The 12,497-nt window shown below is 37.7% G+C and overlaps 2 protein-coding genes across 3 annotated transcripts in view; one reads left to right on the forward strand and one right to left on the reverse strand.

Annotated features, from left to right (window-relative positions):
* ERO1B (endoplasmic reticulum oxidoreductase 1 beta) overlaps positions 1–3,255 on the forward strand; it is a 63,367-nt gene extending 60,112 nt beyond the window's left edge. For both annotated transcript variants that reach the window (XM_068547563.1, XM_068547564.1), the window contains 2 exons: positions 213–269; positions 2,924–3,255. In XM_068547563.1, coding sequence (XP_068403664.1) covers positions 213–269; positions 2,924–2,933 — 67 coding nt within the window. In that variant the 3' untranslated portion in view covers positions 2,934–3,255. The remainder of the gene's footprint in view (positions 1–212; positions 270–2,923) is intronic.
* A 5,827-nt stretch (positions 3,256–9,082) lies between these two features.
* Positions 9,083–12,497, reverse strand: part of GPR137B (G protein-coupled receptor 137B) — a 47,074-nt gene continuing 43,659 nt past the window's right edge. The window contains exons 7-8 of the mRNA XM_068547565.1: positions 11,542–11,868; positions 9,083–11,330 (exon numbers count right to left, since the gene is read on the reverse strand). Of these exons, the coding sequence (XP_068403666.1) occupies positions 11,757–11,868 (112 nt within the window). The 3' untranslated portion in view covers positions 9,083–11,330; positions 11,542–11,756. The remainder of the gene's footprint in view (positions 11,331–11,541; positions 11,869–12,497) is intronic.

Genomic DNA, 12,497 nt, shown 5'->3' on the forward strand with positions numbered 1-12,497 from the left:
AAGACTAACGAACTACAGCTCTGTGTTTTGTCAGTCTTTAATCATTATAGCATACACATTTAAAAATGGAAGCTTCACTGGCCAGTGTTGTTTACGTCATGTTATTTTCGATTTTGCTTTCAAATTGTAGCCCATATAACAGCATCAATAATTTGAAATGTGTACACATCATATTAGCTGTGCTAATATGCTTTTTTTTTTCTCTCTTGTAGGCTTTCTACAAGTATAAAAGAGTTACAGAATTTCAAAGTCTTATTACAACACAGTAGGTAATAGAGGCTTTTATATGTCTAATTAGAGACATAAAGTGACTGTGTGAAGCCTTTTTAGTCTTGGACATTTCAGCAGAAGGAGACTAACCTTCAGACTTCAAGAATTCTGAACTCTTAAAGAGAAAATTCAAATGTTCACTTGAATATTTATGCTTCTTAATAGATTATCAATTAGAGATATTTGTAAATGAAATATACTTTTAAAACATGTAAACTGCACTAATTCTGTATTTAATTCCACGTGTTTCCATCTGTTGAATATTCTGCTCTTCCATTTGTTTAGAATTGGCTTTGTGCTTATTCTGTTCTTTATTTCCAGCTGTCAAACTTAAATGACTATGTTTCCATCTGAATAATACTGTTAACTAGTCTGTTATGGAAAAGGAGAACTAGGGAGCAAATGTTGCTTAGGGCAGGTATCAGTGAAAAAAATTTGTCAGTGATTTTTAAATGTATTTTTAGCCTTGCCTAGTTCTGTGTGTCACCTTCTGTAATATGGAAGTGTCAGCGTGATCAATGACCCTTTCAATGTATAGTTATAGTAGTTACTTAAGAATCCCCAAGACTTAAGTTTCATTGGTTTTTATTGAAGATTTTAGGTTGTGGTTGTGGTGTTTTGCTTTGGTCTAAAGGACCTGCTTCGGCAAAGGTGAATAAGTAATATCCCCTATGCTACCCAGCCAGATTTCATGTGCCTGCAGTGGGCTGGCTCAAGAGGATTCTTTACTTAGAACGTGTAAATCAGTTTCTATTGATTGTGTGTTTCTTTGCCCCTACTCCAATTTTAGAAATTTTTGTTTAAGAAAACAAACCAAAAAAAAAATTGCATAAATACTTATTTAACAGTTTCCATCTTATAAAATTTGAATGGAATTATATGGATTTATAACACCAAATGAAAACATTATATACACAAAACTTACCATTTTAAAGTAAGCATTTTTAAAGGATTTTATTTCAGAATACAGTCTATGCAATCCTCTCTCAATCTGATTTTCTTTGGTAGGGTATTTAAGTAGATAAATTAGTTCATACCTTCTCTAAGCTTCCCCTTTCCCCACCTTTTCTTTTTTAGTTCTTTGTATATAAATGGTACTTCATGTGACTTGTACCAACAGATGACTTCATAAGTCCTAAACTGTCATTTTCTAAACCTGGGATTTAAATATCCTTAATATTTAAAATATTGATTATTTTAAAAGGTGTTAGTATATATAATGTGATTAATTTGGAAGGTTGCATCTGTGTAGAAGTAATGCGGGTATCAGTCTTTCATGAAGTAAATAAGTGCTCTTAAACCCATATCTTATCCTGCCAAAGTCTGAACGTGTTCATTGATGATTTTTAGTGGCATATTTTAACTTGTATTTAGTTGGCTTATCCCTCTTTTAAAAATACTTAGCTGTCCCTTGGAGGGCTATGGTTTGAGGGAGTAAGATCTCACTATTTAATTATTTTCTTACCCCGTTTCTAACCTTTATAGACCTAGAGTTTTCATGTTGTTGTTGATAGTGGTGGTATTTTTTTTTAAGTTGAATAAAACAGGCTGACTTGGTTGGAGCCTCCTCCACTTTTTCTTTTCATTTTTAGGGATGCAAGTATTGTCTGGTGGGAGAGGGGGACCTTCAGGTAAATTTGTCTAAAAAGTGAATATCTAAGTAATCTTGCTGGTAAATTAATAAGAATTATTCTTAGTGTTTTTCAGAGTCTAAGAAAATGTGAATGTTTTGCACTTTGTCTATTATTACTGTAAGTTTAAAAATCTTTTTGGTAGTGTTACTTCACCGTTCCCTCAGTTAAAGATAAAGGCTATTATTTAAGCTCTATTTCCTGGAGAAAATCTTTGGTCGTTTCCATTTCTTGCTTCTTTCCTTTACTGTGATTTGTTTCAAGCTTAGTTAAAATTGTGTATTAGAGTGAGTTCTAGGAATTAAAAGATCTAGTTAGGGTAAAAAGTTCTTTTAAAGGTTTTAACAGGTCTTTCACTACCAAGAAAATAAACAAATGAAGTATTCTTAAGCTGAAATCTATTTGATTAACTTTATTTTACCATAAATTAGATTGTGATGGGCAGCCTACATTTTCGTGTATGTGTGTGCTTTTTAAATGAATGTGTAAGTGATAGGAATCTTTGTTTTGTGAGCCTGGTGATGTTTTATGGTCCTTGTGATATAAACTTTTTTTCCAACTCACATACCTTTTTGTTGTCAAGTGATACTAGAGTACCGACTGCATTGTGAAAATGCTTGCCTGGCAATAATACCTCTTGGCATTTTGTCTTTAATCTCATCACCTAATTTAGAAGTCCAACACTTGATAATATAACTTGACAGAAATGATTGTACCAGCTGATAAAGTAATGAAAATGCAGAAAAGGAAAATATTCCTTCCTTCAATGGCATGAGTTTATTTTTTTTTCTTAAGTGGCATCTATGTAAGTTAGAAATACTGTATATTAAAACTGGTAAATTTAAATGTTTCTCTTGTGTTGATTCTTAGATTATGAGGAGGATCAGACAGAATATTAGTAATGGTTTTTACAGTTTTGAAATCCGATAAATCCAACGTTTTATTTTGACATTTTAACATTGTGAATTACTCAATACTTGTGATCTCTGTACGTATGTGAAACACTGTGCCATGTTTTCCAGCTCTATCTAGGCGCCACTGTATATAAGAAGGGACAGCTCTTTTGATATCTGTCAGCATTGCCTTCATCTGGAAATTTGGGAACAGTTCACAGTAAACCTCTCAGCAGTTTGCACACTGAAGTACCTGCAGAAACCATAGCTATCCACCAAAATACAGACGGGGTGCATGGAACCATGGAAATTATTTGGTAAAACAAAACAACATAGACACACACCAAATTTATGTGTACTCTATTTTAAGTAACATCTACAGGTGCAGCTTTGATTTTGAACAGAATTCCAAATAATTTGCTGTTGTACCCACCAGATTATAGAAAATGTGAATTAAATGTTTCTGCCATCTTCCTATCTTGTTCTTTTTTTTCTTTAACCCCCTTTTAAATGTTTCCTCTTATGAGATGAAAACTTGGTTATAATTTGTGGCGAAGGGAGAAACTAAGTAGTCTGTGGTTGTTTCTTTTTAAAATCATCATTGCACTCATTGGCAGCCACTGTTGAAGGGCTTTGCATGGATTATTTATCTTCTCAGCAACCCTAGCGGGTAAGTACAATTACTTCTCTGTTTTTAAATACGAAAACTGAGGATAAGAGAGGCTAAGTAACTTATCCATAGTCACAAATTCTAGGTTGTGGGACTAGAATTTGAAACTAGAAAGCCTGACTCTATAGAGTCTCGGCTCAGAAGGTGGTGTATTTGTGTTAGTTTATAAATTGGCTTATTACCATTCAACTAAAAACTGGGGACTTCTGGCATCTTTTGATTGGTATTGAGTCATAAAGCTTTTTAAATATATTTTATTTTTTGAAAAGGTAACAACATTCATATGGTTCAAAAACCAAAAAATATACAAAGCTCTACAGTGGAACGTCATCCTTCTTGGGCCCAACTTTCTGTACTGGGCATCCTTCCCCTGCCCTCACCATCAGTAACCTCTGTGCTTGGTTTCTTATGTTTCCGTCCATACATTTTTAAGGCATATACCAACAAATACAAAAAGTCTTATTTTTTCTCTCATTTTTACCCAAAGAGTGGCATCATGTACATACTGTTTGCTTTTTTTTTTCCTCCACTTAGTTTTTCTTGGCAGTCTTCCCATGTCAATAGATAGCTTAATCACTTTTTTTTTTTTGGTAACTGCTTGGTATCCCATTATATGACTATGCAATCGTTTAATTAGCCAATCTCCTATTAATGGGCATTTGGATTGTTTCCAGACATTGTATTTATGCCATTCTTGTAGTCTAAATTCCCCCAAGTGGAATTTTTGGGTCAAAGACCATGTGCATTCATAATTTTGAAAGATATTAGAATATTGCTCTCCACAGGGGACGGCTGCCAATTCACACGCCCACCTTCAGTTGAAGGCAGTATCTGCTCCTCCACAGCCTTAACCAATACCGGTGTTTTTTTTTTTTTTAAATATACTTATTTTATTTATTTTATTTTTTGGTTGCCTTGGGTCTTTGTTGCTGCACGTGGGCTTTCTCTAGTTGCAAGAGGGGGCTACTCTTTGTTGCGGTGCGCGAGCTTCTCATTGCAGTGGCTTCTCTTGTTGCGGAGCACTGGCTCTAGGCATGCGGGCTTCAGTAGTTGTGGCACATGGGCTCAGTAGTTGTGGCTCACGGGCTCTAGAGTGCAGGCTCAGTAGTTGTGGCGCACGGGCTTAGCTGCTCCGCGGCATGTAGGATCTTCCCTGACTAGGGCTCGAACCCATGTCCCCTGCATTGGCAGGCGGATTCTTAACCACTGTGCCACCAGGGAAGCCCCTACCGGTGTTATTAAACTGGATTTTTGCTATTCTGATAAGGTGCAAAATTATGTATCAGTGTATTTTAGTTTGTATTTTTCTTACCATGAGTAAGGCTGACTACCTTTAATATGTTCAAGAGCCGTATTTCCTTTTGTGTTCATAACTTTTACCCATCTTTCTACTGCACTGTTGATCTTATCAATTTCTAGGAGTGCTTTATTTATTAGAGATGTTCATACTTTGACTGTAATAAGCTGTACTTTTTTTTTTTTCCAGTCTGTCTTTTTTTTTTAATTATTTATTTTTATTTATTTATGGCTGTGCTGGGTCTTCGTTTCTGTGCGGGGGCTTTCTCTAGTTGCAGCAAGCGGGGGCCACTCTTCATCGCGGTGCGCGGGCCTCTCACTATCACGGCTTCTCTTGTTGCGGAGCACAGGCTCCAGACGCGCAGGCTCAGTAACTGTGGCTCAAGGGCCTAGCTGCTCTGTGGCATGTGGGATCTTCCCAGACCAGGGCTCGAACCCGTGTCCCCTGCATTGGCAGGCAGATTCGTAACCACTGCGCCACCAGGGAAGCCCTCCAGTCTGTCTTTTGACTTTGCTCATGGTGGTTTAGCCATGGAGATTTGTCTTTATGCAGTCTAATGTATCAATGTTTTAGTGGCGTCCGGACTTTAAGTGATAATTAAGAAGGCCCTCTTCACTCCACAGCAATAATTCCCCTATATTTTCTTCTAGAACTTTTATGACTTTATTTTTTTAGATCTAAATTGTGACCCCTTGGAGTGTACCCCGGCATAAAGTGCAAGTTCAGGACCCAGGCTGATTTCTTCCCAGACGACGACCCATTGACTCCAGTACCGTTTATCGAGCAGCTCATCTTCTTTCCTCATTAGTTTGAGTTGCTGCGTGCATCTCATCTCAGATCCTGGCTTCTCTGTTTCATGGATCTGTTCAGTCCTGTACCTGTACCACAGTTTTAACTACTCAGGGCCGATGTTTTAATACCTGGTACATTGGCCCCCTCTTACCTCCCCTGCCCCCTTTCAAAATTTTAAAATGATTTTTTTAGCTGTTCTTGTTTGTTCCATAGGAGCTTTAAGAAAAAAATCCTTTAACACATGAATCATGCTAAAAACTCTGCCCACCTCAGTGTTTTCTCTGGAGGGTTGCCCTTTTAACCACATAATGTCACTGTTCTTTTAATTTGATACTTCACCTGATAAAAATCTACTTTTTATTATCTGTTGTTAATCATTTCAGTACTCTAGTTGCCAGCGCCCAGACAGGTGAGAGCAAAGAGACAGAACGTGAGGTGCCTGTGTAGACAGAATTTCATCTCAGTGCTTCTGTTTTAAGACTTAGTTCTCAAATCATTCTTAGAAGCTATCTTGCTATATAATCCTTATTTCCTCTTTTACTCCATTATGGATCCTTTGTCCAAAAGTTGGATGTCTGTCAAAGATTCATAACAAAACAGGCAGGGGCCCTTAAATGAGTATTAATCTTCTAAAATTAATATGCAGTGGATAAAAGTGCAAGTGCCAAGAAGTCACCTTAAAAAAGCCCCGGTGATATCTACCAGAAGAAACAGGATTTGAGTACTCACTCACTGCTCTAGGAGCTGGGCATATAGCAGCGAACAAAACACAGACAGATACCCCTGCCATCGTGTAACTTATGAATTCTGCAACCTCACTAGGTTGTATCTAGTTGATAGCGAGAATGCACCTAGAGGAAGAATACGGCTGACCCTTGAACAACATGGGTTTGAACTGCACGGGTCTACTTAACATGCAGATTTTCTTCAATATATATATACATATTACAGTACTGTGCGATGCGTGGTTGGTTGAATCTGCAGATTTAGAACCGGAGATACGGAGAGCTGATTATAAAGTTATATGTGGATTTCTGACTACTTGGGGGTCAGCCCCCCTAACCTTCACGATGTTCAGTAATCAACTGTGTATCAGTCGAAGAGGAATAGGTAACACAGAAACCTGTCTAGTGGAGAAGGTCCCCTCGATGTGAATGAATCTTAGTTGTCTGCTTGACAGTGCCATCAAGTTGTCACAGGCCGATTAAAATCAATTAAAATCATCTACCTACCACCACTTGGTCAGGGCAGAGTCTGCATTCACCATGCATCATTCTGATATCATTTAACTTTTCGTGCGGATTTCCTTCACAGAATATATCTCCAAATGGGTAAGTGTTCTGCTGTCCTTTAACAGGTTTTCAGGCTGCAGACCCGAAGCCCAGACTCTGGGCTAGTGAATGCACCAAGGGGATAGCACACCAAGGGTATACAGTAGCACAAATTGAATGGCGCTGGTAAAGCATTATTTGGTTATCCTAAACTCACCCTTTCTATACCTCAATCAGTGCCTTCAAGGAGCACGTATGACTTGGGACTGCAAAGAAACGGGAGGGACAGTTGTAGGTTAGCAAGGGTCCTGGGAAATTGAGGGTCAGAGTCAAGAAAGGTCAGAGTGACAGGGCTCAGCAGAGAAGAGAGAGGGATTCTGAAGCTCACACAGGCTGAGAAGAAACAGGTCATGGGTCCAGCTGGATGGAGAGCAGGCAGCTCATCTCTAGTTCTGACTAGGCTCTTAAAGTTCAGAGACAGAAAGCATATTCTGGAGATAGAAGACTCTAATATTCTGAGTGGTAGGGCACCAAGCTCCAAAAGGACAGATCAGGTTTGGAGGCTAAAGAATGAGAATGCTGGCAAGGTATGATTAGTCTCTAGGAAAATAGCGGGTGGGTCCCAGCGACAGGTCAAGGGATAGAGATAGAGGTATGGAATCCAGCTTTAGAGGAACCAGGTAGATACCATTAGGAGCTGCTGAGTCAACGGGTTTGGACCTGAGGACTTTGAAACCCCTACTTGATGACTTGGCAGCCAGTCTCAGAACCCCACACTGAATGAACCCACATCAGTGCCCAGGCCCAGAGGAGCTGAGCGACAGGTACGGGGAATGAACACAGAGATCTAGGTTGGAGGCACACGAACATCAGCTGACTTTTAAGGTACTCTGACCCTTTGGTGCAAGGGCTCTTCATAAATACATAACCTGCTAAGCGCCAAGAGTAGGGTTAATGTAAGGGTGGTGCTGTGTCCACAGACTGGGTCCACAGACACAAGTACTGAGCCCAGGGTCTAGCACATAGTAGGTGCTCAGTAAACACTGACTGAATTCCACTTCCTTATCCTCATGGTCCCTTTAAAAAAATGTTTCCTCACTTTAATCAGTTTGTTTATAGTCTTTGAGAAGAATTCCACTATTTAGCTTGATCCTTTCCAAAAGCTCCTCCATCTGGACTATGAAGTCTTAAGTAGCATTATGCATAGTTAGAAGTGCTTCCAATTAAAAAGAATTCTCACCTATATGGAATAAAAATTAGAAATGCATATTAGATGTGTCTTTGATCAGCCCTATACTTCATCATGCAGTAATCTAAAGACACGAGAGCAAGTTTTTTTTTTTTTTAAAAAAACAAAGTTTCTTTATTTGGAAATCTTGATAGTTTCAAATATTTAGACCCATTTAGTTCTAATATAAGTTCATCTTTATGGTTAAAAAGTAAAAGCAATATTCTTGTAATACTATGTAAATGTAAATGAGGACCTTTTTCTCAAAGCACTTCTCACGCTCTAGGGTTTACTAACGCTTATTCCTTTCCTCTTAATAGGGGTTAATTGTTCAAGGCCAACAAAGAGCAGTTCTTCTGGATTTTGGTAAGGGAGAAAATTGGGGGATGCATTAGCAAGTGTGCCTGATGTAAGCAGCTGAACACAATAACCAGCATCGTCATTAGCAATGTGCCCGACACATTCAGGAAGGAACTGGCATAGCTCAATGTGACTGGTGTGTGTATACTGTAAGAATCAAAACCTCCTAGAGTCCACAGCTCTGTGTGTTAACACTCCGGATGTTTTAATCATCAGCTCAATTAAATGGGTTAATTGTAGAAAGGAAAAGGAGCCACTGAAGGATATCTTACAGGCAGACCTCATTTTACTGTGCTTCACTTTATTGCACTTCAGATGCTGCATTTTCTACAAATTGAAGGTCTGAGGCAACCCTGCATTGCACAAGTCTGTCGGCGCCATTTTTTCAACAGCATTTGCTCACTTTGTGACTCTGTGTCACATTTTGGTAATTCTCCCAATATTTCCAACTTTTTTCATTATTACTATATTTGTTAAGGTGATCCATGATCTTTGATGTTACTATGACTTGCTGAAGGCTCAGGTAATGGTTGACATTTTTTAGCGGTATTTTTAAATTAAGGTACGTACATTGCTTTTTAAGATATAACGCTACTGCACACTTAATAGACTACAGTGTAGTGGAAACATAACTTTTATATGTACTGGGAAACCAAAAAAATTCATGTGATTCACTTTATTGCAATGTTTTGCTTTATTGAAATGATCTGGAACCAAACTGCAGTTATCTCCAAGGTCTGCCTGTACACAAATCAGTTGGAATTCTTTAGACAATTAACTAACTCCAAAATTAACTGTTATGCATATTTCCAGTGGATACACAGGAACATTTACATGCAGCCTTTTAGTGTTGAATCAGCCTTAGCTAAATGATGGTACAAAATTTTCAGTGATATTGCCATACTTCCCCATACTTTTTTAACATTCGAATTATGGGAGTTTTAATTTCATCATGTTGCCTTAAAACAAGAGGACAGTTGGGTATTTTAGAACCAGTAATCACCATTCCTTGCCTTCTCTTGGCCTTTAGTATTTCACCTAGGAGTAGCTTTGTTCGTGTACTTGGCAACACAAGTGAATTAGGAAGTTAAAGGAAATTTTAATTTTCCTTTCCACACCATACACGCAACATTTCAGAGTATACGTGATCATTTACTATGAGAGAGAGTTTGTTACAATCATAGTTTTTCATATTCTAGATGTGTTTACATTACTTGTACTTTAAGGCATTACTTTTCAAAAAGGGAAGAAGAGAAAAATAGGCACTTAGAACATTTTTATCCTTTCTGATAAAAAAATAATAGTTCAAATAATACTAGCAGCTTAATCATAAAAATAGATTACGGTTTTTATCAGTTAATACTGAGTATTTCAATTTTCTTGCTAATAATAAAAGAATAATAAGATATTTGTATGTCATAGGATGAGTATAATGATTGCATGATGTTTTGACCTAATATTGAAGAACTGCAGTACTTCCTGAAAGCATGATTTAAAGGATTTTTAAGCATTTGCTGAGTCTGCCTTTAAATTCTTCTACGTATCACTTAACAAAGATAGTATGACAAGTAGGGTGTTCTTAAAGCTATTTAGAATAACAACTTATAATATTTTAAGGTAACCTGAATAATCAGTGCAAATTTTGCTTCAGTGTAGAATTTTCCCTGGCAGTAACTGTTTTAAATACGTGACCCAAATTCTTCCATATACTGAAAAGCAAGAATGTTGTTTTGTGTGATTATGCAGGGTGAAGGTGTTGGTACACATAAAAAAACCAATCATGACCCACTGAAAACTTGAGATCCTGATTTTTAAATACCATCAATATAAGAGAAGCAGACTTGATCGCTGTGAAATCAGTGCCCGGAGACAAGTTATTCCTGAAGGCCAAACTGGGAAGGAAGACATCAGAAATGGGTTTCATTACATGGGCAGAACTTACTAATATAAGTTCCTTTTCACCTGCCCCTCCCTCTGTCCCGAGATGTAAGATTTCCTAGGCAGAGCAGAAAGATACTTCCTCTCTGGTAACAATACTTTCTCTAGTACCCTAGCCTCCCTGACAGAGCCATGTACAGTCTCCTATTATAGGCAGTTTTATAACTGCAGGCCACACACTTATATATATATATATATATATATATATATATAGACTTGGAGATTTTAGAATGGCATTTATGGTTGGGGAACTAGTATTTCATGACGTGTTTCACTTAAATGAAAGACAACTTATAAGCAACTGTCTGGAATGCCCTTTTACATGGCTGAGAGGCAGGACTCATGCTATAGGATACTGCAGTGCTACTACCATTTTAAACATGCAGCTTCCAGTGGGCTGCTTTTGGAGCTACTTAAAAATAAAAAGTATTATTTTAAATATGGTTGGAAACTATACGAAAACTGTTAGGATTCCACATAGTCTTTTGGCTCAAGGACTCAGGGTTACCTGTTATTAAACCCCTTTTGAGAACCTCTTCGTTGTTCAGTAATGAATGTTCAGTGAGCTGGGAAAGGTGCAGTCTTGCTGAAGTCCTGAGGCGATGGGTATTAGATTCACTGGGCTAACAAACTGTGCAAAAATCTCTGAATACAGCAGAGGAAGTTTAATAGTGTAAGTCAATTCTGTCAATGTTTTTATTAACATCAACTTATCACTGAAGGTATACATTAGTGCCCTGTTGAAAGGAGTACTAAATTTTGGCAAAATTTAGGAGATTCTCTGAGGAACCAACCGTCTATGCCTCCACAACTCTAAGGAGCCGATTTACCTACTGTGTAGTCTGCTGACGTTCTGCTACATTGTAACTTTCAACACTGGCGCTGCAATCGGCTTTCTAGATGTCAACTGTACTTAGAGTCTACCAGAATCTGAGCGATCTGAAGAGGTAAGGATTTGAGGAATGCTTTAGTCCAAAAGCCTTTAAAACAAAAAAAAAACAAACAAAAAAAACCCATCAGACCATGTACTGTATACTTTTAAAGTGAATTATGCATAAAAGTCTGTGCAAACTACAACATATATTGCAGTAACATTCTCAAAAAATCCTAGTATATTTTAGCATTATTAAGTTATATAAAATACATCTTTATAAAAGTACGGAATTTTTTTGAAGTTTAAATTATACTCACTGAAACAGGCAGCCAGGCTCACTTTTTAGTACTAAAATAAGGTTTTTATCAATCTAAATTATTGCTTAGTCCTATGGAGCCATCAGAAACCTGTAACAAAGAAAAATCGAGTCCTATTTCTTAAGGAAACGTGCCCTAAAAATTCAGCTGTCATTAAATTAGTCTTTCTGAAGATTTTCAACTGAGGCGTCGTCCATATAACTTGTTAACTGATGCTACCCATGGCTTGGTTTGTCAGGATCCAAAATTGAGTCTGGTTGTAAAGTTCCTACTTGAGCCAGGAAGCTGTTAGTTTGTTGTCCCCAATCATAGCAGTCTGGAGCAAAACTTGAAAAGAAAAAGAGAGATTTCAGTGACGTGAAACATTATGCTGACTGTTGATGACATGCCAATTTTAGGTAGACAGAACTGGGGTTTTGTATAAACTAGACAATCCCAAAGCTGTTCAAAGTAGCTTCTTGAAAGCCCGTTTTCCCACTAACAAGTGCTATACGCAGTGGCTAGAAGACCACCCACAAAAGTCACCTGAACTCTATAGAGCCCAGAAGTGTAGTAATACTGCAGCCAATCACTATGTATAACAAAACGCTTTAGCAACAAATTGTATCTGAATCCTAATGGAGAGTATAGCTCACTACCTGTGTGTCTTTGGACAAATAACTTCTGTGCCTCGATTTAAAACATTTTTTTTCTGTGCCTCAATTTTATTATCTGTTAGAATGGGAGTAATATTGGTAACTACCTTGTTGGGCTTCTGTGAGTTAATACCTGTAAAATGTTTATAACAGAATCTTACTATACAGTTAGCTCTCCATAATGTACATTATTGTTGTTCTATCATCATCATTTTCCTCTGTGTAATGGAAAGGGGATCTTTTCTTCTTCCACAGAGGTAGTGAGGGCGCCCTCAGCTGTGTCTCTTCCGGCACGTGAGAGGTTAGGGCTGCTCCAGCAGG

This window comes from Eschrichtius robustus, chromosome 7 (assembly GCF_028021215.1).
Source record: "Eschrichtius robustus isolate mEscRob2 chromosome 7, mEscRob2.pri, whole genome shotgun sequence".
NCBI lineage: Eukaryota > Metazoa > Chordata > Mammalia > Artiodactyla > Eschrichtiidae > Eschrichtius > Eschrichtius robustus.